At 42.6% G+C, this 27521-nt stretch overlaps 10 protein-coding genes across 11 annotated transcripts; 7 read left to right on the forward strand and 3 right to left on the reverse strand.

The window, feature by feature from the left end:
• Positions 1–527: 527 nt before the first annotated feature.
• Positions 528–4006, forward strand: LOC6584399 (pickpocket protein 28). Its single transcript, XM_002010018.4, has 5 exons — positions 528–779; positions 840–988; positions 1713–2506; positions 3154–3516; positions 3799–4006. The coding sequence occupies exons 1-4, from the start codon at positions 531–533 to the stop codon at positions 3495–3497; spliced, it is 1536 nt and encodes a 511-aa protein (XP_002010054.4). The 5' UTR covers positions 528–530; the 3' UTR covers positions 3498–3516; positions 3799–4006.
• Positions 3563–5503, reverse strand: LOC6584400 (nucleolar complex protein 4 homolog B). Its single transcript, XM_002010019.4, has 5 exons — positions 5240–5503; positions 4444–5176; positions 4046–4381; positions 3778–3977; positions 3563–3702 (listed from the first exon to the last, which is right to left on the reverse strand). Exons 1-5 carry the CDS (start codon positions 5399–5401, stop codon positions 3586–3588), a joined length of 1548 nt encoding a protein of 515 aa, XP_002010055.1. The 5' UTR covers positions 5402–5503; the 3' UTR covers positions 3563–3585.
• A 37-nt stretch (positions 5504–5540) lies between these two features.
• Positions 5541–6198, forward strand: LOC6584401 (uncharacterized protein C1orf131). Its single transcript, XM_044011706.1, has one exon. The coding sequence runs from the start codon at positions 5642–5644 to the stop codon at positions 6182–6184; it is 543 nt and encodes a 180-aa protein (XP_043867641.1). The 5' UTR covers positions 5541–5641; the 3' UTR covers positions 6185–6198.
• Positions 6199–6391: 193 nt separating this feature from the next.
• Positions 6392–6929, forward strand: LOC6584402. Its single transcript, XM_002010021.4, has one exon. It carries the CDS (start codon positions 6486–6488, stop codon positions 6816–6818), a length of 333 nt encoding a protein of 110 aa, XP_002010057.1. The 5' UTR covers positions 6392–6485; the 3' UTR covers positions 6819–6929.
• A 249-nt stretch (positions 6930–7178) lies between these two features.
• LOC6584403 lies at positions 7179–12087 on the forward strand. Its single transcript, XM_002010022.4, has 2 exons — positions 7179–7790; positions 8429–12087. Exon 2 carries the CDS (start codon positions 8442–8444, stop codon positions 11346–11348), a length of 2907 nt encoding a protein of 968 aa, XP_002010058.1. The 5' UTR covers positions 7179–7790; positions 8429–8441; the 3' UTR covers positions 11349–12087.
• Positions 12088–12767: 680 nt separating this feature from the next.
• On the forward strand, positions 12768–15374 carry LOC6584404 (segment polarity protein dishevelled). Its single transcript, XM_002010023.4, has one exon. It carries the CDS (start codon positions 13233–13235, stop codon positions 15045–15047), a length of 1815 nt encoding a protein of 604 aa, XP_002010059.2. The 5' UTR covers positions 12768–13232; the 3' UTR covers positions 15048–15374.
• A 433-nt stretch (positions 15375–15807) lies between these two features.
• LOC6584405 lies at positions 15808–16744 on the forward strand. Its single transcript, XM_002010024.4, has 2 exons — positions 15808–16042; positions 16130–16744. Exons 1-2 carry the CDS (start codon positions 15837–15839, stop codon positions 16287–16289), a joined length of 366 nt encoding a protein of 121 aa, XP_002010060.1. The 5' UTR covers positions 15808–15836; the 3' UTR covers positions 16290–16744.
• A 670-nt stretch (positions 16745–17414) lies between these two features.
• On the reverse strand, positions 17415–24831 carry LOC6584406 (tyrosine-protein kinase hopscotch). The gene is made up of 10 exons (XM_002010025.4): positions 23307–24831; positions 22199–22359; positions 21915–22121; positions 21073–21392; positions 20538–21000; positions 20109–20461; positions 18947–19440; positions 18720–18886; positions 18484–18651; positions 17415–18428 (listed from the first exon to the last, which is right to left on the reverse strand). The coding sequence occupies exons 1-10, from the start codon at positions 24390–24392 to the stop codon at positions 18140–18142; spliced, it is 3708 nt and encodes a 1235-aa protein (XP_002010061.1). The 5' UTR covers positions 24393–24831; the 3' UTR covers positions 17415–18139.
• A 92-nt stretch (positions 24832–24923) lies between these two features.
• On the forward strand, positions 24924–25903 carry LOC6584407 (mitochondrial import inner membrane translocase subunit Tim8). 2 transcript variants are annotated; one of them, XM_015161521.3, is made up of 3 exons: positions 24924–25016; positions 25070–25161; positions 25229–25903. In XM_015161521.3, exons 2-3 carry the CDS (start codon positions 25072–25074, stop codon positions 25403–25405), a joined length of 267 nt encoding a protein of 88 aa, XP_015017007.1. In that variant the 5' UTR covers positions 24924–25016; positions 25070–25071; the 3' UTR covers positions 25406–25903. The 2 variants fall into 2 exon arrangements, with proteins under 2 accessions (XP_015017007.1, XP_002010062.1); XM_002010026.4 differs by having other exon boundaries at positions 24931–25161.
• LOC6584408 lies at positions 25563–27178 on the reverse strand. Its single transcript, XM_002010027.4, has 3 exons — positions 27000–27178; positions 26416–26944; positions 25563–26291 (listed from the first exon to the last, which is right to left on the reverse strand). Exons 1-3 carry the CDS (start codon positions 27080–27082, stop codon positions 25926–25928), a joined length of 978 nt encoding a protein of 325 aa, XP_002010063.1. The 5' UTR covers positions 27083–27178; the 3' UTR covers positions 25563–25925.
• Positions 27179–27521: the final 343 nt, after the last annotated feature.

Below are 27521 nucleotides of genomic sequence, written 5' to 3' on the forward strand. Positions count from 1 at the left end.
TGATCGATATGGCTTAAGCAGAATACCGTTACATACTCTTTCAAGCAAACAGACTACCCCTTTTGCCAAACCACTTACAATGGCTTTAGGTTAAGGAAAATATAGTACGTGCGAGGAGTAGAAGCCGCAGGAGCTTCGCAATTGGCGACCATTTGCAAAGGAACTCGGCATGCGGCTGTTACGCCAGGTGTTGGCCAACTGGAGGAGGCGCCGTGGTGCTGAAACGGAACGAACAGCTGGACAGCTGCATTGGCACACAAGGGGTCGGACAGCTGTGGATGAGCCCGCATCGGCTGTGGGCTGGCGCAGCATACTGGCGTTAAACACGGACGAATTTTGTCGCAACACGAGCATACACGGCCTCAAGTACATCAACAGCCGCAGGCTGCACGCCGCGGACAGGTGAGGGCGTCAAAGCCGAAAAGAAAAAAAAAAAAAGGAAAATTAAGGTACATAAGCAAAGCAAAGATAAATGCAGATTCTTCTTTGGGCTCGCTCTGCTGGCGGTGCTTGGCTGTGCTGGTTTCCTAATGCAAGACGCCTTCGTCAAGTGGAACACGACGCCCGTGATAGTGGGCATCAATCCGGAGCCGACGTACATCACCAAGGAGCCCTTCCCGGCGCTCACCATATGCAATCTGAACCAGGCGCTGGCCTCCCAAGCCGCCCGGCTGCCCAACGACTCATCGCAATTCGCCATGCTCCAAGTCCTCTGCCATCGCAAGCCGCGCACGCAGCTCAGTCGCGGCAACAACAACTGGGAGCAGCTGATCAGCAATGTGAGTACCTTGCCCAGCATCAATCCCAGTTGAGCTCTCTCTCTCTCTCTCTTTCGCCAGATCTCACAGCCATGCGGCGACATGGTCATCGGCTGTCGCTTCGGCGCCGTCGACTATCAGTGCGAACGCATGTTCCAGCCAATCATCACCGACGAGGGCCTCTGCTGTGTCATCAATATGCTCCATCCACGCTTCATGTACAAGCACAAGTAAGTGCAGTAATAAGACTTCAAATGCTGCTAGCAGATACCCTGCAAAATGTATAAATATTTTTTATGTATGTATGTATATTCCATTATGCATATTATTATTGCTCTTAATAGCTACGACTGATGTATTCATTATATGGATGTTTTTCCCCAAAAGTGTAAGCCATAGATTCATAGATCCTTCAAAAGAACAATCGGCCCAAAAGCTATTTGGTATACATATGCATGTACATACATACATGTATACATACAAATGTATGAGCAGTTTAAAGCTTAATTTGGAGTGCTTTCTAAGTAACGAGTTGAATTCTCAGCAGAGCTTGCAAATAATAGTTGCTAGTTTGATTCCTTACTCTCTATTCGCGACATCAACTGAAAAAAAAAAATCATACTGTCTCGCTCTCACGCTCGGTTCTGTTGAGCGCTTTGAACTTGTCGTGTTGCGCTCTTCTAACGCACATCGTTTAGGGAGAGAGAGCCGATTGACGCTCACACAATGAGGCGCAGTAAAGCAAGAATTCAGTACACATACACATGCACACACTCAATTCACGTACGCATACATGCACATACGACGAAATTTCTCACCAAACGGTTAGAGAACAACTAGATTAATAAGCGGTTTCTAGTCGATCGCGAACGAGCTCGTCAAAGAACTGTTGCTCTCTGAGTTTCTTCTAAAAGTGTGAGTAAAAGAGACACTCAATTAGCAATTTTCTTGCAGTGTGCCGTTGACGCTCCGCAATTGGAATGAATCGAAGCGCTATCGGGCAGTCGACTGGCATGCGGAGCTCGGCTACAGTCGCAATCTGGGGAGCGACTATTATCCGCGCTCCTCGCTGGGCACGGGCGAGTCGCTGGGCATGTCGCTGATGCTGAACGTGGAGGCAGATGCGTATTACTGTTCGTCCAGCAACAGCATTGGCTTCAAGATCGCGCTGCACAGTCCCAACGAGTCGCCGAATGTACGTGAGACGGGCGTGCTGCTCTCGCCCGGGCTGGAGACAAAGCTGCGCATCGAGCCGTCGAAAATGATGACGGAACTGAGCCTGAGGCATGTGCATCGCAAGTACAGGCACTGCCTGTTCCAGAACGAGGGCAATCTCAGCTACTTCGCGCACTACACGCAGCGCAACTGCGAAATGGAGTGCATGTCGCGGCTGCTGCTGCAGCGCTGCGGCTGCGTCGTCTTCTACATGCCGCGCATCAATGGCAACGACACCGTCTGCAGCATCCGCGAAGCGCAGTGCGTGGAGAGCGTACGGCTGCATACGATTGGGCATGTCGTCGAGTCCTGCCTGGACAACTGTCTGCCCAGCTGCTTCGATCTCACCTACCAGGCGATCACCTATGCCACCAAGATCTCCTACAACGACTTCCGGCACGCCAACGCCCACATGCGCAACCTCAGCCAGGCCTATGTGGAGCGGAACATAGCCGTTGTCAATCTGTACTACAAGGATCACACGTTCCGTGCCAACAAGCAGACCGAGTTCATCGGCATATCCGATTTTTTGTGTGCGTCAAGGCAACCAAAGAAAGTTTTGCTAGTTTCGGCTGACCGACTCTGAAATACCCTTGCTAAATGAGATAAGGCATATAGTATATACAGTATATATATATAAATGCTCATTGGTTTGAACCATATAGAATATATATTTATGAAAGAGATCCGATATACAAGGTCCTCAAGACAATGAAATATCCTTGGTAGCTGATTAATATTAAACAGAGAAATCCTTACTAATTGACTTGGGATTATAGTTTTTATATATAAAAGATTCTGTACGCAAGATCTTCAAGACTGATATAGGATAGATAGAACACATATATTATAGATATTCAAGATCTCCAATATTGCGAAACATCCCGATATAGGGTATAGAGTATATCGATTTGGGATGTATGGAATATATGTATGTACATATATAGATATAGCAGAGCCGATGTCTCTCCGAAAGTTAAGTATAAACATGATTTCTAAGGAATTCAATATTCCAGATGGTCAGCCAAATTTCAAAGTACCCCATAGCAGGGATATATAAAAGCAAGGGTATTCCGAACAGATTGCAAGGGAGAAAAAACTTAAACCACAATTGAGATTTCCTCTGTGTGTGTGTGCGTTTTTTTGTTGTTTTTTTTTTTTTTTCTTTCGAAATTTTCAGCCAACGTTGGCGGTTTAATGGGCCTGTTTCTGGGCTTCAGTTTTCTGTCGATAGCCGAATGCGTGTATTTCGCCCTCATACGTCCGTGCCGCATTTGCGCACAGTTACGGCAGCAACGCGCGGTATCAGCCTTAGAGCTAGGCAGAGGAGGCGGAGACAGGGCGACATCGCCAGTTGTAGTTCCAATTAAAAGAACCAAAGTGCACGTAAGTGCGATGATGCCACACCAGCAGTGGCAGCGCCAGAGGCAGCGGCAGAGGCAGAGGGCATGGCAGCAGCAACAATACATTTACCCCGCCAACTGGTTCCAAGCGGAGCTGAGCCAACAATACAATTTGGCTTAATATTCTGCTTTAAATTTAGGTAAAGAATTTCAAATCTTAGTATTAGCATTATAAACAGATATACACACATTTGTATATATATTTTATTTTATAATATATCCCAGTATTTGGTAACTATATCATATTGAGGCAGCGCAAAGTTTGTTGGTCGCTCATAGGCCATCGTAAACTGTTTTACTTCCTTTTTCACCTCATCATCGAAAATCTAAAAAGAGAGAATTCAACATTATATCTATAATCTCTATATATCTTAATCTTAAGTATGAAAATCGATACTAACATTGCATTCCTTTATTTCCAGCAGCGACGATAGATCAAATTCGACCATGGGCAAACTTTTGTTGATAAACTTAGCGGCATTGGCTACCTCGGGTACCGCGTGCTTCTGCAGCAGCACCAGCTCCCAGAGCGAGCTTTGGAGGGCGCCAGCTTTGACCGGATCTAGCTCTGTTTCATCATAGGGATCCACAATTTCAGCGCCTGCAATTACAATATACACAGATATATCAGAATATCTTTCAATTTAATACATGAGGCACTTGGCTTACCGCTTGCCGCACCCGTTGCACAAATGAGACGCTGCAGTCCTGTGTGCCGCAGCAGTAGATTGCATATGAAACGTATCATTATGATGGCATCCTCGGTTGGACTCTTGAGGGCGAGTCTAGCCAGACGCTTGGCGAAAGCGGCTACCAAATTTTCTGGCAAATGCGTTGAGGTCAGAAATATATCGGCCAAATAAAACAAGCGCGCCTTGTACTTATTGTAGAACATGCGTGGATAGAACATATTATAGAGCTTCTGATAGACATCTGGGTATGTGATATTTTGCTTTTGCATCAACGTGAAGATGCCCTGCAGAGCCAACAGGGCGATGGGTCCATCTGCAAAGATGAAACTTTCAATTGAATTTTGATGTAAGTTAAGCAATCTCTCATCACCCTACCAAACTGATGCAGTGAATCCATTAGAAAGTCTGTTAACAATATGGGATCCTTCAGGTGTGGTAGTATACGTTCCAAGAGCACCACAAGAACCTGGCGATGCACCTTCTCGTCCACGCCATTGCATGATGCAATGACGCCACTCCAAACCTTATTTAAGAGCTGACGCGTTCGCTCATAGTCAAAGGTGGACTCTGGTCCAATATGGAATTGTTTGTCGTTTAGCACAGTCTTGCCCAAGTCCAGCACATTGATGATGGCCAAATAGTTAAACGCTAAGTTTGGTGTATCGACAAAACTTTTTGGTGCCAGACCAGGCAACAGTTGATATGTGAACTGCAGGACGTCCAAGCAACGAGTAAATTTGGCGAACTCTGCCAGAGCTGCGGTTGGCGTTGCCTCTGCATTGATCAGCGCCTCGAGGATGCTGCGCAGCCGTGTAACGGGCCAGGCATTAGAGCTGCTGTGCTTGGCCTCGGCTGCTATCAGCTGCATGCACACCTTAAGTGCACCGCCAGCTTCCTCTTTAGAGGTATTTCCCAAGTTGGCCAGCAATACGGACCAAGCTTTATTATATTGTATTTGACATGTTGCGTTGGGTTCCTGTGGCTTGGCTTGAGCATTACCCTTACACTTTTTATTCTCGGCAGTCGAAATGAGTTTGCGCTTGAGTAGATTTCTGAAGATCACCTCAAGCACGTACATGATGCCGACGGCATTGCTGTCGGGATTTTCCTGTAAAATTGTGACATTGCATATTATTTTATTTTTGCATTTAATCAACAGTAATTTACTTACCAAGAGATTAACCATTTGCTTTAGAGCTTTTGTGTTCACAGGACTGGAATTCAAGAAATCGTTGGCTTTTTGCTGTAAAGCGGCTGGCACATTGGCACGCTTTGCGGCCAGCTCTGCAGCCTGTTTATTGCCTGATTTATTGTCTAAGCTATTTTGTTTCATACTGCACACTTTACCATTAGTTAATGTTTAAAAAACAAAACATGCAGAGAGAGGATAATAATAAAAACGTGCGCGCAGTTGTAATGCTGCCAACTCGTTAAACTATTTACGCAGACTTTGTCTATAATTAGTACATTTTTGTCACTGCTTAGCACATGTGTGCGTTTGTATGTATATACGCTTAAATATTCAGTGCTAGTTATTTTTGCTAAAATTGTGCATAATTAACAGTTAACCGACATGAATGTCAGTACGGATTTTAAGCCTGTGCTGACCCGCGCCGCGCTTGCATTGAAGAAATCAGCGGATGAAGCTGAATTTAAGGCTTTGGTATTCCAGGAACCACAAGCGACAATAACAACAAACAAACCAGAGAAATTATCAACAGATAGTAGCACAGGCAAAACAACAAATGTAAAGAGGCCAAAGGAAGAGGATAATGAATTCGACATTAAGAAAGCACGCCAAGAGGTGCTCAACTTTGCCATATCCAATCAACGGACGATCAAGAACAAACGAAAAATGGAAATATTTCAGCTGGTCAAACTTGGCGCCAAGCCACCAAAAAAGGCATACAAAAACTACAAGGAACTGAAGGCGGAACGCAAACGTCTACAGGAAATCCGAGAGGAGCGCAAGAAATTCCATCAATTGGGCAAAAATCAGACTGGCGCAGCGAGCGTCAAGTGCAACAAGAAAACGAAGGAAAAGCGGCGAGCGCCTGTTGCTAATATAAGCCAGCATTATGGCAAAGCAGAACCGAAGTTTAAGAAACGAAATTAAAAGACTTAAAACTATGTTAGTGATTTTTCAATTCAAATGGGGAACATTTTTGAATGTTGTAAACAAACTAATACACATATTAATACATATACATATATTCCTGTGTGCGTCTGTATTAATGAATGGCTAAATGATAGTTGATGTTTAGAGCTAAATGGCAACGCCACAAACTTGGAGCTGCCAATCTTCTGTAAATCATCTGATTTTTGTTGTTTTTTTTTTTTTGCACTTGATATTTGTCAGTTGTGCGATTACGTGAATTCTGTTGGACGTTTACGTTTGTGTTCAATTTGCCATAAAAATGAACGCAGCCCCACGAGCCGCTTTCAACCAGCTGCTACGACGCGGCTACAGCCAAGCTGCTAAGGGCACAGGTGCCTCAAGACCCGCACCAAGCAGCGGGAGCCGAGTCGCCGCCACACCTGGACCAGCAGCACCACCCGTAAAGAACGTAACTGGACTAAGCAGCGCCTGTGTGAGGCCGACATCGACACCAGTTGGTCCTGGAGCATCTCCAACTGGCGACTACAAAGTTCCCGAATATTTCTGTTTCAATCGGTTCAGTTATGCGGAAGCTGAGGTCGAAATGGCCAAATACCGTTGCCCCCAGCCATCTGCATTGAATAAAAACTAAAATATTGTAATTAATGAGCAAAGAGTCGTACAAAGAAATGTTAATAATTAAAATACATATATGATAAACGATGATACGGAAATATATCCTCAAAAATAGAGCAAAACAAGACACATACGGGTTCACGTATATAAATATATTTTTATACACATATTCATATATGTATGTATATATACAATATATGCATGCGTAGATATGTACAAAAACATCAAAATGTAGTCACGTATGTATATACATGAATTGGGCATGCCCACCTGTTACACAAGGTTGGCAGCCCAACACATTTTGGCATCAGTTGGCAGTCCGCTTTGCTTATTTTATTTTGCACTCGCTCTCTCTCTCCTCTTCCACTTCTATTACTCTTTATAATTTCATGGCGAGTGGCAGTGCTGTGGTGTTCTGGGTAATCGACATCGAAAATATTGAGCGCGGGAAGTGATATTATTACAGTTTAGCATCCAATTTGTTAATATAAAAAACAGAACTAAATAAAATAAATTTTTTAATTTAATTTGTGTTAATTCCCAGTGTATCAAACCCCAACCAAAAACAATTATAAAAACAAAACTATACAATTTGTTGCACGGCGCAAGCCACGGGGTAGCAGCTCTGTTTGTGCGTGTATGTGTGGTACAGTTGGGTAGAAAAACATTGCTGGCCTGGCAGCGCCGCACAAATTTATGAGCTCCAGAGCAAAAGCAAAGCGAGCGAAATCAACCAAAAAGATCTTTGCAAAACAAAAACAGTGACGTTACGGAAATTTCAGCGAATAATATTACTGACAAAGACAACACAAATACAATCATTTAGCTACAAATAAATATGTATAGCGTTGCCAATTTGCTGTTATAATTCACAACAGGGACGTCTTGTCGAGCACAATCGAAAACGCAGTGCAGTGAAAGTGTGCGAAACAGAATTCACAGAAATCGCTTAGGAAAAGGAAAACCGAAAAATGTAAAACCATTTAATGTAAGTGCGAGACGATTTTCAAAATACAGCAGCTCTATAAAAAAAATTTTTTTTATTGAAATGCGACAAGAGAGAATGTACATGCATTATGTGTGTGTGTATGTAAATATATATTAATATTAGATATATGTGAGTGTATGTACATACAACTGGCGCGCAAAAATCAACGTAGTTCCTAATAGAGCACCAAAAATGACAAAAATGGGCGCCAGAGTTGTCGCACAATCAGAATAGGGAGGAGGACGAGATGAGCTATTTGAACACGAAATAAGCACGAACAGATAAAACATATTAATGATATTAATATGATTGTAAGATTTGAAGGCCATTTTAATGCATTCAAGAGTTCTTAAATTCATCATAAATATATATATATTTATATAAATATTTATATTTATACAATATATATGTACTATTAAGTTTTATTATTTATATTCGTATATTTTTGTACGGTTAACATATTTCAAATGCCATTCACGAATCAACGAGACGCCCATCTCTAATTAGAGCTCTGGCCGTGTTGCCATTACACTGCATTTCAAGTTTTGTTTTGTTTTTATTATGTTTTATTTATATTAATATAATTCCTAGCATATTTGCGATTACAAATAGTTTATACGATTTTTAATTCATTTTAGTGACTTATGAAAAATGCGAGCTGGAAAAAAGACGGAAGCTGAGATAGGAAAGACTCGATCGTGTATAGTATACGTAAAAAATCTAAAGGAATCCGAAGCCACCGATATAATCAACAACTCATCATCGACCACATCCGGTAAACAGACGAAAGCATTGCGTACCTCGACAAGACGAACTCTTAAGGAAAAAGACCTGGATCAGCTAGTGGTAGAGACAACGCGAGCGACGCGCACTTCCAAACGAGCGACGACCGTTACAAACATTGAGCTGTCTCCAATCAAACTCAAATCAATTGTGAGTACTCCACGCACGCGTAACACAAAAGCCGACGAACCATCTACAGTACCGCGGGCCGCAGCTAAGACGGCAAAACAGCAAATCAAATCAGTGGCAACACCAGTGACCAAGCGGCGCAACACAGCGCTAATATTACCCGTGGCCCGGCCGTGCACTCCGCTGAGGAAGCGGCGTGACACGTTAACCCAGACCCAGATCCAGTCCCAGCCACAGACCGAGGAGATCGTTAGCGAGCCGAAAGCGAAAATGTACAAGCAGTCAAAGCTGGCCTCCACGGCGGTGGCAACGCCGCCGCCAACTATTGCGGCAAGTCGTTCGCGTCGCTCGATCAAACCGAATCCGAAATATGCCAGCGATGATATGGTGACGCCAAAGTATGTGTCCGCACTGGCCAGTGAGAATACCGGCAAGCGTTCGGTCAAGCATCTGTTTACCGACGACGATGACGATGAGGACGAAGATCTGCGCGATTTGATCGAGGAGGACAACGACGACGAACTGACAGACGCGGCATTTAATCCGCAGCTGCACAAATCGGACGATGACGATGACATCAGTGAACGCGACTTTCAGCAGCAGCTGCGACGAGAGAAGGTGCCGCCGAAACGTGGACGTGGACGTCCACCGAAATCGGCCAGCGCCGCGACAGCCGCGAGCAACAACAGTCTGCAGTCCCAGGCGGGACGTGGCGGAGCCACACACTTGCAGCAGCTGCGACGCACCATGGCGCCCAATCTGGCGCGCTCCCACGTCAAGGTGATGGCTTCACCGACGGTGGGCAACAAGCGAAAGCTCGAAGATCACAATGATGGGCCCATAGCACGCAAGCGCATGAACAGCGACTGGCCCGTTATCAATGGCAGTACATCTGCGTCCAAGACGTCGGGTCTCACACTGTCCAAATCGAAGGTAGTTGTGAGCAGCAGCAGTGGAAACAACAACAACAGCAGCAGCAGCGGCGGCGCCAGCAATGCCAGCGGTGGCTTGCGCATGCTGCAATCGACCAACGCCAAGGCACGACCGATGTCCACTTACAAAGTGGCCACGCCCACAGGTGGCGGTGTGCGCAATACTGGTTCCACTCAGGTGGTGCGCACAGGCACAGTGAGTCGTCCGTCCGGCTCGAGCAATGTGCTCAAAGTACAGAAGGCGTCTGCAGCAGCAGCTGCGAATGCTGCGGTTTCAGCCATGAAAGCGACAGAAGCAGACGATGTGCCCACATTCACCATCGTCAACATTGATGACATTATTAACCAGGACGATGTGCTCATTACACGCTCCTCTTCCAATGGTGGCGGCAACAAGAAATTGCTCTCTGGCGCGAGGAGCAACAACAATGCGCGCACAAATCAATCCACTTCCTCCCCCATAACAGCGATGAGCAGCAGCCGGAATAGCGGCGGCACGCCAGGCGTCAATGCGGCAAATAAGCGTCTAAAGACAACAAGTGGTGTGGGAACAGCAACGGGAACTGGAGCGACGGCCAAGCATCCATTGACGGTTAATCATAATAAACAGACGTCGCTGGTCGTCTCTGTGGGTCAGGCGAAGCCGCGTCCGCGCATCCTCAATGCCGAAATGGGCAAGAAGACGCAGCCGATGATGAAGCCACTGATGAGCATGGGCAAGGAGTTGTGTCCGATGACTGATGGTGACAACACCGAGGATGAGGATATGGTCAACGATCTGGCTGACGACGACATCACCATATCACCACCTGCAGCAGCAGCAGCTTCAAATCAGGCACGCCTCATGCGCCGTGTACAGACGAATACCACAAAATGGATGCCCAATCGACGACAAGTGCTCTCGGCGACAGCGTCGTCCAATGCCAGCAACAATCAAAGACAGCAACATCAACAACAACAACAGCAGCAGCAACATCATCAGCAGCAGGATCGCAAGCTGACCAAGCTGCTGGGCGAGGGCAGCGATGATGATGTGTTCAAGAAGCCGGCCAGTCCGTCGACGTCGACGACTGCGGTGCGTCGCTATAAGGAACATGCAACAGATGAGGATACAGCGGTGATGGCAGCCGAACCGGAACCGGAGGCCAAACAGCCCAAATACTTTCCGCCGGAGACAACCACATATTGTGAGGAGGATGGCAGAATAGTCAAGAAGATAACCTGCTATGAGACCTGGCATGTGATCAGTACGCCCAAAGAGCCGTCGAATAAGACACGCCAGCAACGCACCTGCCTCGAAATGGCGCTGGTCAAGCTGGCCAATATGGCGACAAGCATCAAGGTCCCGTCCAGCAGATGGACAAGCAAGGTGACCCTCTACAAGCTGTCGCCAGCGCTGCAGCGCCAGACAATGACCGTATTCAAGGGAGATCTGAAGAGCTACAATATACCCGAAGAGGAGCGCCACAAATATCAGCCGTCGTGCGTGCTCTTCCGTCGCTCCGTGCTCGACCGGAGCAAGTGCCGTGTACCCTTCGATCGTGCCATCATATTCAAGAACAAATGCTTCTATGCCAACATCGACGGCAAGCATGTGAATCTGTTGGGTGCACCCGAGGTGGTCAGCACCTTCAAGGATGTAGAGATACTGATCGATGTTGTTGACACGCTGGCTCTGTCCAGCGATCTTGTCGAGATGGTCACCTCCAAGTAATGAGTTGGCCTGGGTATGTAGGGATGCGAGATCACTGAGGAGGATTCTAAATACATACTCCAGTATGTATGTGTGCGAATGGAAATATATGCATACATACACACACACACACACACATAAAATTAAACACCCACACACACATATATATATATATACATATATATGTACATATATTCTATTTTTTTTGGATTATCTATAATCTATTTTTTTTTATTCGATTTAAATTAGTTGTAATAGTTACTTTAGCGTAATAGTTACTTTAGCTGTTCGTTATATCTACATAAATGTAATAAAAAAAAAAGAAAGAAAAAGAAAACGGATTTAAAGGTAAACTTCACTAAATCCAATTACCGATAGAAAATCCTGGAAATCTATATGGAGGTATCTATATAAACTGTTTCAAAACTCTGAATGGACGAATGACTTTCAGTGTGAAATGTATAATTTTAACATAACTTAAAAAAAAAAAACATACATATATATACATATATATAGTCGTAGGATTACGTTTTGAAATGATAAATATCACTTTTTAATTTGCAAATGAAAAAATACATGTTTAGTTGATTAATATTCGATGTAATAAAACAAAATAACCATTGTACACCCAAATGGCCGGTGTAATATAATATTAATAATAATGATAATGATAACGATAAAATAATAATAATTTTAATTCTATGTAAAGCGATGAGAATGTGTAATCAATAAAATATTTAATTTTTTATTTCTATGTAAAGCAATGAAGGGCGTAATCAATAAAATGATTTGATTTTATTATGTGAAAAGAAAATAACAAAAAAGAACATATTTTAATTACTTTCGTTCAAATTACTTTAAATTTTTTCCTTTTAAATTATTCTTTTTTTGTGACCATTTGCTGATTAAACATAATATCAAATATCCAATACTATGAATGACTTTTTATTCTATTAAATAGGGGGGAAAATCAACATAAATAAAAATATTAATTTAATTTAATCTGAAATGATAATGGAACAATTCTGGCCAGTGTGTACACACTTCTACTCATTTAAAATTTAATCGGGACTTCATTGGATCTTTATATAAATCATTGTACTAAAAGGCGAATACATAGCTGCATAGCTAGTGGCTAAAAATAGTTGTGCAGCAAACACGTAATGGGCATACACTTGTTTCTACAACTTATAAATACAAACAAAAATCGATAAGTTGTGAGTATTTAAAGAAGAAATAACTTTTAGCTAAAAAAAAATAATAACATAGGTACAACGTATTTATTACTTCTTTGATTATAGCTTTAAAAAAAAGAAACATTTCATATTATTATTTTTCTGTTCTCAATAACCATTTTTCTAAACAAACGCTCATCGATAGCTATCGCCCAGTTGCGATATATCTTTTGTGTTTTTGGGTAAGCGTGGCAGCATCCCTGGTTCGATACGTGTATCGATATCAGTCTAGCGCTGTCAATTATTTACCTATATATATATATTTTGTCTCCCCAAAAATTATAAATTTAAACGCCCACGAAAAAAACAATTGTACACAATATTGCAAAGTGTGCGAACGCGTGAAAAAAACGCTCGCAAATGCACGCCAAGCATTGTTGAGCCGCAAAAACGCAGTGGAACGCCAAAAAAAAAAAACTACAAATGAAGGAGGCGGAGAGCTGCTGCGGCTCCATTGACAACCCAACCCAAAAAGCATAAGCGAGAGGAGTACATACATGTAAAAAGTAAAAAAAAGTAGAAAGAAAGAAAGAACAAAAAAAAGGGAAAACTACACGAAAATTTGGCGAGTGTGTGCAGCGAAAAAGAGTGTAGATCATATATATTAAATAAATATATACAAAAATATATAGTAATATAATTGGTTGAATCGAATTGAAATTCAGCCACAATGGATACAGAGAGACCAAATAGCCAAGAGACAAAAGTCATTTATCACATTGACGATGAGAGCACACCGTATCTGGTCAAAATCCCGATACCATCTGCTCAGGTCACGCTCAAAGACTTCAAAATGGTGCTCAACAAACAGAACAACAATTACAAATATTTCTTCAAGTCAATGGACGCTGATTTCGGTGTGGTCAAAGAGGAAATTGCGGACGATGCCACAATACTGCCTTGCTTCAACGGACGCGTCGTCTCCTGGCTGGTCTCGGCCGATGGCACCAATCAGTCGGACAATTGTTCTGAGCTGCCGCCCAGCGAATGCGAGATGCGTGTGCGTAATCACTTGGCGCTCCAGCAGCAGCAGCAGCAACAACACCAGCAACAGCAGCAGCAGCAACAACAGCAGCAACACCAACAGCAGCAACAGCTACAGCAGCAACAGCAGCAGCAACAACAACAACATAAGCTCGGACCATTGCAAATGCTGCAGCCGCCGCCACTCACATATCAATCGGCCTCGGTGCTATCGAGCGATCTGGACTCCACCAGTCTCTTTGGCACCGAGTCGGAGCTGACATTGGATCGCGATATGACTGACTATAGCAGCGTGCAACGGCTGCAGGTGCGCAAGAAGCCGCAACGTCGCAAAAAGCGGGCGCCCAGCATGTCCCGAACTTCGTCGTACAGCTCCATCACGGACTCTACCATGTCGCTGAACATCATCACCGTTTCGATTAATATGGAGGCGGTCAACTTTTTGGGCATATCCATTGTGGGACAATCGAATCGCGGCGGCGACGGCGGCATCTATGTGGGCAGCATCATGAAGGGCGGCGCCGTAGCCCTGGACGGCCGGATTGAGCCTGGTGACATGATCCTGCAAGTGAACGATGTGAACTTTGAGAATATGACCAATGATGAGGCGGTGCGTGTGTTGCGCGAAGTGGTCCAGAAGCCGGGACCCATCAAGCTGGTGGTGGCCAAATGCTGGGATCCAAATCCAAAGGGTTACTTTACCATACCACGAACGGAGCCGGTCCGGCCCATCGATCCGGGCGCCTGGGTGGCGCACACACAGGCGCTAACCTCGCATGACAGTATTATGGCGGATATACCGGAGCCGATCAAAGAGCGGCTCGATCAGAATAATCTCGAGGAGATTGTCAAGGCCATGACGAAGCCGGATAGCGGACTGGAGATACGCGATCGCATGTGGCTAAAGATCACCATACCAAATGCGTTCATTGGCGCCGATGCGGTCAATTGGGTGCTGGAGAACGTTGAGGATGTGCAGGATCGGCGGGAGGCGCGCCGCATTGTGTCCGCCATGCTGCGCAACAATTACATTAAGCACACGGTCAATAAGCTGACCTTCTCCGAGCAGTGCTATTATGTGGTGAATGAGGAGCGCAATCCAAATATGCGTGCCCAGATGCATCCGCTGGCGCATGCGCTGAGCCATGCCGACACGGAGAGCATCACCAGCGACATTGGGCCGTTGCCAAATCCGCCGATCTATATGCCATACTCGGCCACGTACAATCCAAGTCACGGCTATCAGCCGATACAGTACGGCATCGCCGAGCGTCACATCTCGTCCGGTTCGAGCAGCTCCGATGTGCTCACCAGCAAGGATATATCTGCATCGCAAAGCGACATCACCTCTGTCATACATCAGACCAATCAGCTGACCATCGCTGCCCATGGCTCCAACAAATCGTCGGGCTCATCGAATCGTGGTGGCGGAGGAGGCGGTGGTGGTGGCGGCGGCAATACCAACGATCAGGACGTATCCGTATTTAATTACGTATTGTAGAAATTTTTTGCAATGAAATTGTGTGTTTATTATTAATTAATTAATTAATATAATTATTCTTTTTATACATATACGAGTATACAACAAACAAACAATATAATATGTATATTTATAAGTCATGCTGATAATGATGATGGAGAAGAAGGATGCAAATGGAGAAGGAGATGATGAATATGAGATGCAGCTGGATGATACAATGGATACAGTGTCAACTAGAAATTAGTTCGAATTGCGTTTGCTGTGGCTGCTCACGCGGCCCGCAGGCAAAATGAGAGAGAACATCGCATGTTGGATGAATGTAAGCCAGTTAAATGAGTATAAGAATGAGATGATAATTTTGAATAAAGTTCTAAGAATTTAGTAATCAAAAAGCAAAAAAAAAAAAACAAACAAAAAAATAAAAAAATATAACAAATAATCTTGATGTTTATATTTGCATGCGCTGAGGGAATATCAAAGATATTTTTATTAAAGTAGTTTATTAACAGCAAAATAAATTTGGAGAAATTCAGGAAATTATATTGAGGTAGTCAATCATTGTATGGACTAAATGTATTATATGTCTGCTAAATAAGATTTGTTTACAGCATGGCTGGCTATTAATCAGATGGCATTTTAGATTTCCATTCAATTTGATCAATTCTTGTAACAAAATATTGGATAAACACAATAATATCCATTGCAATTCAAATTAAGCGCCAAATTGGCAACCTTCCAACACTGTGTTTGCACGGCAATCGATATCGATAGTTAATTATCGAGTTAATGTAAATTTAGTCCAAACAAAATATGGCTGCAGAAGTGGAAAACTCGGCCGCGGTTGATAAAACATCAGCAAATGCTGAAGAATTGGAGAACTATTACCTAATGCTCGAAGCGGGCAATATACCAGAGCTACAATGGCAATTCCCTGGACGTCGCCCGCCTTCGCCGGATGCCAATGCCGGGAGCAACAGTAAGGAATTGGAAGCCGCGGCCGAAACTGTGGAACAAGAGTAAGTCAACACTGTGAGAGAGAAAGAGAGGGAGAGAGAGAGAGAGATAGATTCGATTTCTAATTATTTATTTACTATCAATTGCAGACCACAGAAGGCAAACGATTTTGATTTCAGCGATGATGTTGCCCCCACTCAAATGCGTGTACGCAGCCAGACCTCGACGCCGAAGTCCGCCAAAAAGAAGACGGCCAACTTTGCCGGCGTTATGGAGACGCTTAAGAAGAAGAAGACTGAGGGCTCCTAGCATACAATAACGCTGATAGTTAGACGATAAAAGAATAGTCAGATATGTAAATACAATGGAATCCGCTACTAACGACGCTCAAGGGACCGTCATACACGGAAGTCCGTCAGGGACCAGAATTTTCAAAGAATCGTCGCAATAACTGCTCGGTTGCTATAAGCTGAGTCTTATCGCCGTGTTCTACTGTATATGTATATAGAGCCAACAAAATGAAAATTCAATTTCATGTAGGAGTTAAAATCATGCTATTTTATCTAGCATATAGATTAAGTACTATAATACTTCCGGTTATTGAACTGTATTTTCAATTGATAAACTTCATAGAATATCGGAATATTATTATAAGATAGAATATAATGCCAACGTTGTAGACTTTTGTCAATTCAGTCAATAATGCAATACGATTTACTTATAAGCTATACTTAACTACAATAAACTATATTTGTCTAAAAACATTTATATATACATATTTGACTAATTTTCTGTCATGAAATATTCATGTTTCATTCTTTCCAATATGATGTATATCTATCTCGCTTTCTTTCATTTTTCTGTGACTATAGGAGATGAAGTCGTGGCTAACATTTTATTATTGCTATAAATGTATTTAATTTTGACTAAGAACTAGAACTAGGCATAATTAAATTGAATAAATGTTAATGATTTTTTGTTTCATTTGAGAAGTGTTTTAGTTTTTTTTCTAGATAAATCATATATATAACTTTGTATATATTAAATCCAACTAAAGCTAAAAACTTATTTCATATTTGTTGCCTCTCTTTGTGATTATCATAAATGTTGATGAGCTTTAAAAGCTTCACATGTCTAGATAATAATAATTATCTATTACTCGATATTGATAATATCCCTGGCTGTTAAACTTACATCTAAATACATATTCTATTTATATGAGGGCATATGTAATATAGCTATCTCGCTTTCTCTTCAATAATGTTTCCCTTTCAAATTGCTGCATTCACTCGTCTATGAGAACCATAACTTGTCTCTCGCTCTCTCTCTCTCTCACTCTCAAAATAAAACGTTTCATTTTAATTTACTTCATCAATTCATTTTTATTGGTTTCAAATGGCATATATATATGTATATATATAAAGTATGCTTGACTCGCGTTGTCAATCATTTTTATTGTTTATTTTTTATACATAATATACATAACATATACATTAACTATATGTGCACAGATATTTGTTGAGTAAATGTTACATAAAATACGTTTTTATATATTGGCTTGATTAGATTTAAACATATATAAGTGGACAAATACAGCGTGCACGCCACTTTTGTACATTTTTAATTATATATTTTCTTTATATATATGTATATATCAAGCTAAGCAAAATGTAACAAATGTTGTCTAAATGTTATAACAAACTAAAATGAGAGTCCGATTAGAAGGTAAAATGTGTGAAATAAAAAAGACATCAGGCGATGTATGTGAGTTGATGATGCTAAAGTAGAGTAATTTATATATGTATATATATATATATAAATAACTTTATATATATATAATGATGATGATGTATATTAATATAGCTTAAGTTCAAATGAAACTTTGTTGCCGTAAAGCACGTGCGTCCGACGTTTTAGAAACGTCTATGTGTGAGTGTGTGTGTGTGTAGTTGCTTGTGTATGTGTGTTTGTGTTTAAGTAGTTAAGATAAAAAATAACAACTTAAAATGATAAAAAGAAAACATTAACAATGCAATTTCAATGCTGCTGTCATATCGAACACGCCCTCTTCCAATATCAGATTGGGGCGCACTATCTTATACACATGAAGCATGCGCTCATTATGTTATCTGCTCGCCCGTTTCTGCCAATGATTCATGTCATTCGTTCTCTAACGTTATACTTCTGTTGAATTGTTGCTGTTGTTGTTGCTGCTGATGTTGGTGTTTTTGTTGCTGCTGCAGCTGCTGTTGTTGCTGTTGTTGCTGTTGTTGCTGCTGTTGCTGTTGTTGCTGATTGCCCGCTGCGGCAGCAATATTATCACCAGTTTCGCGTGTTATGATTTGTATAATTTGCTGAAATGATGGACGCGATTTGGGCGTCTCATGCCAACAAGGACGCATCAGCTCATTGTAGACGAAATCCGAGCATAGCTCCGGCTTAGGTAGCCTGCAAAGATCCAATCGAGTTAGAATCAGAGTTTGCGTAAATTGAAGCGACTTACCGTTCGCCCGCCCGCAGTCGATTTAGGAACTCTTCTTGCGTCAAATCTTGTCCCGGCACCAGATTTGGTATTTCGCCGCGTGAGAACATTTCGAACAGCGTCACGCCATAGCTCCACACATCGGAATACGATGAAAATTTGCAGGTTTCGATAGCTTCCGGCGAGTACCTGCAAGTGGAGTGGAGCGGAATGAAGTTCAATGAAATTGAATTGAAATTAATATGTTTGCCACTCACCATTTAATTGGTATATCCCGCTGACTGATGCCGTAGTAGTAGCCATCGGCATTGGCGAACTGCGCCAGGCCAAAATCGGAGATTTTCACACATGAACGATCGACTAGAATGTTGCGTGCTGCCAGGTCGCGATGTATCAGACCCTTGCCCGATAAATAGTTCATGCCCTGCAAGCCATAAATATTGATTCAATTGATTCCATATGCATACAACAAATTTGTACTCACGTGGGCTATGTCCAGGGCGAAGGTTAGGAGGCGGGCATTGGTGAGGCTGGGCTTGCGTGAGCTCAAATAGACAATGAATGAGCCAAACTCAAAGTACTCCATGATGATGCTCAGTGACTTTTCGGCCCAATATTTAAACTTGACCACATTGGGATGATCGAGCTTGCGCATGATGTCGATTTCGCGCAGAAAATCATTGGTCACCTGCACAGTTTTGAGCTTCTTGATGGCCACCTGCTCCTTGGGTCGATCCTTGTCGTGATATTCGAGCTCGCCCCGGTAAACGGTGCCGTAGTGGCCCTGGCCAATTTTATGCTTCTCGCGATAGATGACCTTGCAGTCGTACAGTTGTATGACCAGCGGCAGATCGTGCGAATTGGCAAAGAATTCACTGCTCAGGCCAACGGCTCCGTTGCACAGCGTCAGGCTGTCCGTGTCGACCGAATGGAGGCGGCCATTGGCCATGCCATAGCCATAGCCATCCGAGTAGTCGACTAAATGGAAATAAAGATTGAGTAAATGATTCAGAAAAAATGCTCTAACTTAGAGTTGGATTGCAAGTCTGCGCTCAGGTGCTAGCATAAATAAGCATGAGTTGTCCTGTCCTTGTCTTGAGGACTTGGTGTAGATGTATATACAGTAAATATATATAATATTGAATATTGCGAGAGCTTATGTATTGTATTATGTTCATTATGATATGTGATCCTAATTATTTAAATTATCTCCTTGAGTTTCTTAAATATCCCTAATGTAATGCTCTCCATAGTCACCCAACTCCATCTTTATGTCCTAATGCACCTCAGCACCTTCTACATCCACTTTATAAAACATTAGCCTTGACTATCTATCAGTCTGATATGATATGATATAAGGTTTATATATATACTCTTTCACTTTCTTAACTATCCTACATACATACATTCAGTACATATATTATTGTACTCGGCCTATTTATTCATTCATCTTTCAGCTCTGTTTCTATGATACGTCCTTTGGCACCTCATCTATATCCCTTTCTAAAACAGTAGCGTAATCTATCCACACATGCTTAGAACTACGGACCTTTACGCATATATAATACAGCCTTTTACTCTTTACCCTCTGGCGACTTTAGCCCTATCATAGACACACATCGTAACGCTTAGTAATCTCCACTTACACGACTCCATTTCTGTGTCAGGCACATCGTAGTTGCGTTGCAAACGATTTTTGACCGTATTCAATCGAGTGAAGATGTCGTGATGGCTGAATCGTTTGTCCGGATCGTCGCTCCAGCCATCCATGATGGTGCTGTACATTTCGGGGGGACAGAGACGAGGATCCAGTGGCGCCAATATGCCACCATCAATGGATCGATGGCGTATGAGATCACGCTGCTTCAGCTGCTCCAGCGCCAGCTGGCCACGCGAGAATATCTCATAGATGGTGGTCGCAAATGCCCACAGCTGTGTGCTCAAATCCTGCTTGGCGGCCTCCAAGTTGTTGTAGTACTTGATCGGTATCCAAGGTGAGCTACAATAGAACGGATGTAAAAATATTCAAATAAGTCTCTGCTGTGTCTATTCGAATGGGTTTACTGGCTGCTCACTCGGATTGCTTGTATGGACGTGGATAGCCTGGATCGCTGATTTTGGCATCGAGTACATACTTCTCGGAGCTGTATTTGGTAACATACAAGTTGGCGCAGCGTATGTAGCTGTGTATGATCTTATTGTCCTCCAGATAGTGCATGCCGCGCACCAGACCGTGCATCACATCCAGCAGACAGTACATGCTAATGTTCGGATTCATTTGCAGAAACTTATTCAGCGGTCCGTATTTCGAGTACTCCATGACCATGGTATATGGCACCGACAGCGTTAGGCCGTACAGTTTGATGAATTGGGGCGACTGGATTAGGCTCCAGGTTTGCGCCAGCTGCATGAACTCCACAAAGTTCGCATCGTACTTTAACATCTTCATGGTGACGGGCACATCCTTGAACGAGCCCTGCTGTATCCAGTCGCCGCGCATTGTGAACATCTTGTCATCGTCGCTGTGATTAATCGAGTCTATGGCAGGAAGATGCGCAGGTTGAATGAAATAAGCAAACAAGAAATCATAGATCAATGTCTTCATCTTACCTCTGTACCATTGTAGGTCAGTTTTCGGATTGAAGATCTGCGGATTACGTCGTTGTAATTCCGCTTCACTCAATTCCGCTTCAGTCTTTTTGGTTTTCAAATTTTTTGGCAAGCAGAGCAGCAACAACGGCGGCTTATCATATTTCGATGCCGGTATCCGTATGCGATCCGGACTATCGGTGTGTATGCATTGCGCCAGCTCTGATAGCTGATCGAAGTAGTGCTCGTTGCTCTTGTAGGCCAGCTTCCATTGCTTGTCCTTGCGTATTATCTTGAACGTTTCCGTTTGGCAGCGTTCGTGATCGCTGTTTTTCGCCACGCTGCAAAATGTGTGTAAATGTCATTTAGTCTAAGACCAGTAAGAGTACGATATGGGGTATGTCCGACTAGAAGATACCCTGAGTTTAGTAAATTAGTAAAACTTGAAGCTGGTTACCCCAAAAAGAACTAAAGTCAATATTGTATCAAGTAAACATAAAACTAAATACAAAATTTTTAGCCTCTAGCCTCAATGATGTGCGAGATATAACTGAATTACTTATGGGTATTTTAATCGATAGCATTAGATTCGGATCGGGAGTGATCGGTTAATGTAAACAACTAGATCTACACTTGCTATAAAGTTTGCTATAAAATAAATTTCAAGTCTCCAGTTCTTATAGATCCTGAGATCGACGTATTTATAGATAATGACAGTCAAACGGATGGACTACATATACTTTATAGCCTCTACCACGCCTTCTTCTGCCTGTTACATTTTCATTTTGCATTTCAACAAAACCATTTAAACCTGCTGGTTCAGGCTATACACATATCAATATGTGGATGTGTGTGCGGCTTACATTCTCGTATTGATATCAATATAATATGTGTTATATTCGCGATCGCACTGCCGCACTATATAACTGCCGCACTTGTCGCCGTTCTCGTGCAGTTTCATAAACGAGTAGCCGCCGCCAATGGGTCCATGGCAATACAAGCGATCCAGTTCCTCGAGCGAGGGTGTCTTATACGATGGACACAAGTCCTGCATCCATTTGACAGTTAATCTGAAATAATATTAGTGTTAGTTATATGTTGTTTTTTTTTTTTTTTTTTTGAAATTGCTAAAGCTCTGTCTAGTTACCTTATGTAAATGCCCAAATATGATATGAACGACTTCATTTCATGCTCCGCCTCGAACCGCATGTGATATCCCTTGGGAAAGCCAACGATTTCCAAGCGCACCAGCTGTTCGCTTTCCTTGTACAGCGAGAAAATGTCCTCGACAACGGCAACGAGACTCCACTGCAATTAGTTTAGAGAGGGAGACATTTGAAGAGGGGGTGAACATAATATGGGCTGAGGTTAAAGCAAAACGAATGCCATAAACTGAATGTGTACGAGTGTAAAGGATAATTTGGATAAAGAGATTGCTGAGAGATAAATATAGATAATAATGCTGATGATATTTGTATTACATTATTTGAACATTTCCAAAGATTTCAATGGCAAACGGTTGAGGCAGACTATAGAATATAGATAGATTTATAGGTCTATATAATATGGATAGTCTAGTAGAGGATATTGATTTGATTTTGAAGAAGAAATCAAATGCTAAAACTTTTTTTTTTTTTTAATATTTAATAAATATAGAAATATATGCATATAAAATATATTACATATATAAATATGTAAGTGAGTTTTCTGGAGGCAGAAATGCTATAAAAAAGTCATTCCAATGTCAGATAAATTGAAATTGCTTTCGAGTGCTTGTAGAAGCGCAGCTCCAATTGATCTAAAGATATTAATATATATATACATTAATACATTAATATACATTATATAATAAAAAATGTACATATATATACAATAATTTATATATAAATCTGTTTAAGCTGATATGTAAACAAAGCTCTTCTTATGAATGGAGTATATGAGTTTATATATGTATATATTGAAGTCAGATCTATATCTATATGCATCAGCTGGAAGCGAGTGGAGCCTCCTCTCGATACAGAAAGAATCAACAGTTTGCAGCCTCTGTTTGGACTAAAATAAAGAGAGAGTATTGTTTGGTTATAGACGGCCGATTGCAGTGATTCTCTGATTAAATTATTCAAAATTTAATTGCTTTGATTAAACATAACTTTCGCATGACTTTTGTAGATGATGACAGCGTCGCTTGAAATTCCATGGAAATGTCCAAATGTTGAACGATTATTGTGCATAGCCAATGGCCTACGATTACAAACCTTCAGCGTGGCCTCGGATGTGACGCGCGCCACCTTGAGGCCCGGCTCCGGCGAGTCATGATGCCAGAGCCTCACATAGACGGGTATCGAGTTGGGCAGCTGCTGATGGGATGACCTGTGGCGGCCCGGCTGAAACAGATGATGGCGGCCGCGCAAGGTGTGCGTATCGCTGCCGCTGTCGTTGCTGCGCTGATTGGCCCCCGGCCCGGCTCCGCTAATTGTGGCCGAGAGCGTCGAATTGGAGCCGGTCATTAGCGTTGTCGTCGATGTGTGCGTTGAGCTGCCGTTGTCGTGCGTCGGCGGCTCCGTTGTCGATTCGTTGGGAAAATACTCGACCGTCGCCTTAAACTGTTCGGTCAGATAGGTGGGCGCCAGATGGCAAATTTGATGGACATAATGCCACTTGAGGCTGTCCACATTCGGCGGATCGCTGCTCAGCCGACGAAACGTGCTGCGTATTTTGGAGCGCACAAAGATGCGATGCGCACGCCACAGGCTGCGCGGCAAATAGCTTTTGTATGCCTTCTCCACATCCTGGGCGATTAGCTGCTGCTCCTCCTTATCGATCAACATGTCCATGACGGCCAGGCCCATCACCTTGTCCTTGTGCTCCGGATAGCGGATCTCGTTGATCTCCTCGTGCAGCATATCGTAGCGCATCTGATGGTACAGATACTTATGGCAGTGCACATCAATGACCGGCAGTTGTCGGTCCAGTTCCGGGACACGGAAACGCATACGGAAACAGTAGCGCACATTGCAGTTGAGCAGCTCGCCCGGCAGCTGCCACTTGTGCTTCACTTTGTCGGCGGGCGTTGGATCGTTGTTATTGTTGTTGCTGTGCTCACGGATGCCGAACAGCAGCACTGCCGTGGGCAGTATGTCCATGTGGCGGCACATTGTGGTGCATATTTCCTCGCAGTGGAGCGTCGGTGAGAATTTCTCGTAGCTGCCCTTGCGATAGTTGTAGACGTGGATGAGGCCATCGTTCTCGATGTTTTGGCTTGAGCTGCCACTCTGCAGGGACGCAGTTGCCAGGCTGGCACTGTCCGCTAGCGAGGTGCGTCCGCTACTGCTGTCGTCCATTGTTGCACCAATAACAACAACAATGGAAAACTCTTCGACCACCTCCCACCCGCCAACGCCTGCAACTCACAGACGCTAGCTACAATCACCGCTTGGCTACGAATATGGTCGATTATATTGGGGCTTTGTACGGGTGCCACGGACACAGCCAAAGCCACAGTCACATTCACAGCCACCAAAACCAAAACAAAACAAAAACAAATTCAATCAAATATATTTCTCTTATTTCTTCTTTTTCTCTTTTTTCTTTTTTTTTGCCTATTTTTGGCTCAGTTGGTGTTTGCGTCGGTGCTTCATTAATATGCCGTTTATTTGCTCAAATTTTCACGCACTAACTATCACTTTTTTCTAATATTTAACTATCTACGTTGCGCAAAAAATGTAAATATAGCTGATGGAAAAAAAAAATAATATGCACTATTAGCATTGATTGTTTTTGTCTAGTTATTTTCTTTGAAGCAGGTATCGATAACTTGTTGCAGACTGTGTTGCGTGATTTTACAACACTCTCGGTATTTATTGTCAAGCGTCTGGCAGCACTGGCAGGTCTGTCAATTCTTTATATAACCTCAAATCTAAAAATTTCAAGTATCGGGCGAGAGGAGAAATAGTTTAATTTTTTGTGTAAATATATATTCACTGAAAACTTGACAAAAAGCTTTAACCATATATATCAGCTATGTCCGACTTCGAGAATCTAACCGGCAATGATAAAGAGCTGCAGGAGTTTCTTATGATTGAGAAGCAGAAGGCACAGGTCAATGCACAGGTAACTGAATTGATTACACATAAGTACATGTCTTGAAATGATAATACATATCTAATTATGAACTTAGATACATGAGTTCAATGAGATCTGCTGGGAGAAATGCATTGGTAAGCCGAGCACCAAACTGGACCATGCCACAGAGACGTGTCTCAGCAATTGCGTCGACCGATTCATCGACACATCGTTGCTGATAACACAGCGCTTCGCACAGATGCTGCAGAAGCAGAGCTCAGGCGGCATGTAGGCGACTGACTGACTAGTCACAGTACCGTTGTAGAGTACATTTCATGTTGCAGCCAACAGCCAACAGCAAAAACCACAACAACAACAACAGAAGCCGCATCAGCATACACTTTTGTGAGCCCAACCTGAGCTGGAATTGCAAACAATTTGTTTTTGTGCTTTACACACACACACACACACACACACACATACACACTCGTTACCAACTAAATAATTTTGAAAATTACCTTGTAAGAAGTTTGATGTGCGATTCTCTCTGGACAATGCGGTGCAAAATTTTTATTCTGTAGTTCACCGTTCGTATTGCTAGCGACAAAACTTCCAAATTCTAAAACACTAAGAAAACCAAAAAAGAAGCAAACAAGACAAGACAAGCAGAAGAATTAACTATGTACATATAAAAAATGTACAATTTTATTTATTTTTTCTTTGTTGAAAAGTTTAGTGTTTGCTAAGTAAAAAAAAAAATAATAAACATTATGACAATGTTAGTTAGTTACTGCTTAATGACTATTATTATCCTATGATCCGTGCTGAGCCTCAATCTGTTTCTTTTTCAGTTGGCGATAGAGATCGACCATTTTGTTGCGTTCCCCCTCGAGCATGTTGCGTGTTGCAGCGGGCAGATCTTTGCGTTTGCCCTTCATTTGTAGCTTTGTGGGCGCACTCTGCGCTGGAACTTTCTTTTTACTGGGCGGAGAGCTCTGTGTGGTCGCCGTTGCGCCATCAGCAATCAGCGACCTGAGCAACAGATTTGCTTTGCGTCCCGGCCTGGGCACAGTCTCATCTTTGTTTGCCTTACGCGGCAGAGTCTTCAGCGCAGGCGGCGCATGCACGATTTCACCAAATTTAATTACATCCCGCTTGTATTCCGAAAGAGGAGCAGGCTGTAAATGAATGAAAAGAAAGTCAACAATTGAAGCACATAGATTATCTACATATACAGCTGCGGTCATGAAAATAGCACTGCAGCTGATCATTAAATTTATATATATTGTATATATAGCCCACCTCCTTCTTCGCCTCTTGATCGGCTTCCTTGAAGGCTCTTTTTATCAGCTCTTTGCGCGTCTTAGCATCCATGCCATTCTTGACCACTGCATTGGTTTTTCTGCGTCCATTTTTCAGATTGTGCCGTTCCTTTTGTTTCTGCTTGAGCAGCTCGTCAATCTCATTCTTGGGTCGCTTCTGTAGCGTTATTTCGCCCGTTTTCGGATTGCGTATAACATTGACACCATATTTCGCCTCGTACTGTGCTTCTCTCACGGATGCATTGGTTATGCGATTGACTCGCCGCAGATATTCCTCATCCGTTTCATTGTCGAACTGTTTGATTTTGCTTGCCTTTTGGCCGCCTGCCGTACTATTTGGCGTCTTTTTTGTTTTTGTTTCCTTGGGTTTATCTTCCTTGCCGATATTACCGATCTTCAGCTTTTTACCCGCCTTGGCAGCCTCGACAATACGTTTGAATTGCGTGAAATTATGCGACGTCCGCTGTTCGTCGTTTTGTGTCGGCGGATTGTTTGTCACGCTGGCCAGCCTAGATGATAGAGAAGATTTGCTATAAAGTAAATAAACGAGCGTTAAGTACATACTTTTTCTCTCTTTCTTCGATCTGCTTCAGCGGATCTCGCACTCCATGATGCTTGCGTACAGGTATTTTGCGTTTTCTCGCCATATCAACAAATGTTTCTTATAATGCAAACAACCAGATTGCTCGTGGTCACGTTTATTCAAAATACATGCAACAGCTGATATTGTATATAAGTATCGGCGATACATCGATAGAGAGCAATTCTTAAAGCTATTTATTTATTTACAAAATTCATTGATATTCTAAGACTCCTTTGATTGATATTTGTGGAATAAACTTGTGCCTCTGTTTAATATATATTGACAATTGTATTAATGTATATGAAGAATTATATTATTTAATATTTATAAAATATATCGATTATCGTATAGATCATCGATATCGCGTATTTGGTTGCTGTTAAACGGACCCGGCATGTTATCGAAGGGCTTGTATCCAAGGACTGCATAATAATACATATTTACACACAAGCATACACATGCACTTATACGCATATATATGTATGCAATACATTTCTTTTCTA

Source organism: Drosophila mojavensis, unplaced genomic scaffold (assembly GCF_018153725.1).
Source record: "Drosophila mojavensis isolate 15081-1352.22 unplaced genomic scaffold, ASM1815372v1 contig_136, whole genome shotgun sequence".
Classification (NCBI taxonomy): domain Eukaryota; kingdom Metazoa; phylum Arthropoda; class Insecta; order Diptera; family Drosophilidae; genus Drosophila; species Drosophila mojavensis.

Coding starts and splice junctions, on each gene's coding strand:
- LOC6584400 (XM_002010019.4), bottom strand. CDS start 5,401: ATGAAACAAAATAGCTTAGACAATAAATCAGGCAATAAACAGGCTGCA. Junction 3,978..4,045: donor TGCAACGGGTGCGGCAAGCG/GTAAGCCAAGTG, acceptor TTGTAATTGCAG/GCGCTGAAATTGTGGATCCC. Junction 3,703..3,777: donor TGGAAATAAAGGAATGCAAT/GTTAGTATCGAT, acceptor CTCTCTTTTTAG/ATTTTCGATGATGAGGTGAA.
- LOC6584403 (XM_002010022.4), top strand. CDS start 8,442: ATGCGAGCTGGAAAAAAGACGGAAGCTGAGATAGGAAAGACTCGATCG.
- LOC6584408 (XM_002010027.4), bottom strand. CDS start 27,082: ATGGCGAGAAAACGCAAAATACCTGTACGCAAGCATCATGGAGTGCGA. Junction 26,945..26,999: donor ATCGAAGAAAGAGAGAAAAA/GTATGTACTTAA, acceptor TCTATCATCTAG/GCTGGCCAGCGTGACAAACA. Junction 26,292..26,415: donor ATCAAGAGGCGAAGAAGGAG/GTGGGCTATATA, acceptor ATTCATTTACAG/CCTGCTCCTCTTTCGGAATA.
- LOC6584406 (XM_002010025.4), bottom strand. CDS start 24,392: ATGGACGACAGCAGTAGCGGACGCACCTCGCTAGCGGACAGTGCCAGC. Junction 21,393..21,914: donor ATTGATATCAATACGAGAAT/GTAAGCCGCACA, acceptor CACATTTTGCAG/CGTGGCGAAAAACAGCGATC. Junction 21,001..21,072: donor TGACCTACAATGGTACAGAG/GTAAGATGAAGA, acceptor TTCCTGCCATAG/ACTCGATTAATCACAGCGAC.
- LOC6584405 (XM_002010024.4), top strand. CDS start 15,837: ATGGCTGCAGAAGTGGAAAACTCGGCCGCGGTTGATAAAACATCAGCA. Junction 16,043..16,129: donor GCCGAAACTGTGGAACAAGA/GTAAGTCAACAC, acceptor TATCAATTGCAG/ACCACAGAAGGCAAACGATT.
- LOC6584399 (XM_002010018.4), top strand. CDS start 531: ATGCAAGACGCCTTCGTCAAGTGGAACACGACGCCCGTGATAGTGGGC. Junction 780..839: donor GGGAGCAGCTGATCAGCAAT/GTGAGTACCTTG, acceptor CTCTTTCGCCAG/ATCTCACAGCCATGCGGCGA. Junction 989..1,712: donor CGCTTCATGTACAAGCACAA/GTAAGTGCAGTA, acceptor ATTTTCTTGCAG/TGTGCCGTTGACGCTCCGCA.
- LOC6584402 (XM_002010021.4), top strand. CDS start 6,486: ATGAACGCAGCCCCACGAGCCGCTTTCAACCAGCTGCTACGACGCGGC.
- LOC6584401 (XM_044011706.1), top strand. CDS start 5,642: ATGAATGTCAGTACGGATTTTAAGCCTGTGCTGACCCGCGCCGCGCTT.
- LOC6584407 (XM_015161521.3), top strand. CDS start 25,072: ATGTCCGACTTCGAGAATCTAACCGGCAATGATAAAGAGCTGCAGGAG. Junction 25,162..25,228: donor AGGCACAGGTCAATGCACAG/GTAACTGAATTG, acceptor TTATGAACTTAG/ATACATGAGTTCAATGAGAT.
- LOC6584404 (XM_002010023.4), top strand. CDS start 13,233: ATGGATACAGAGAGACCAAATAGCCAAGAGACAAAAGTCATTTATCAC.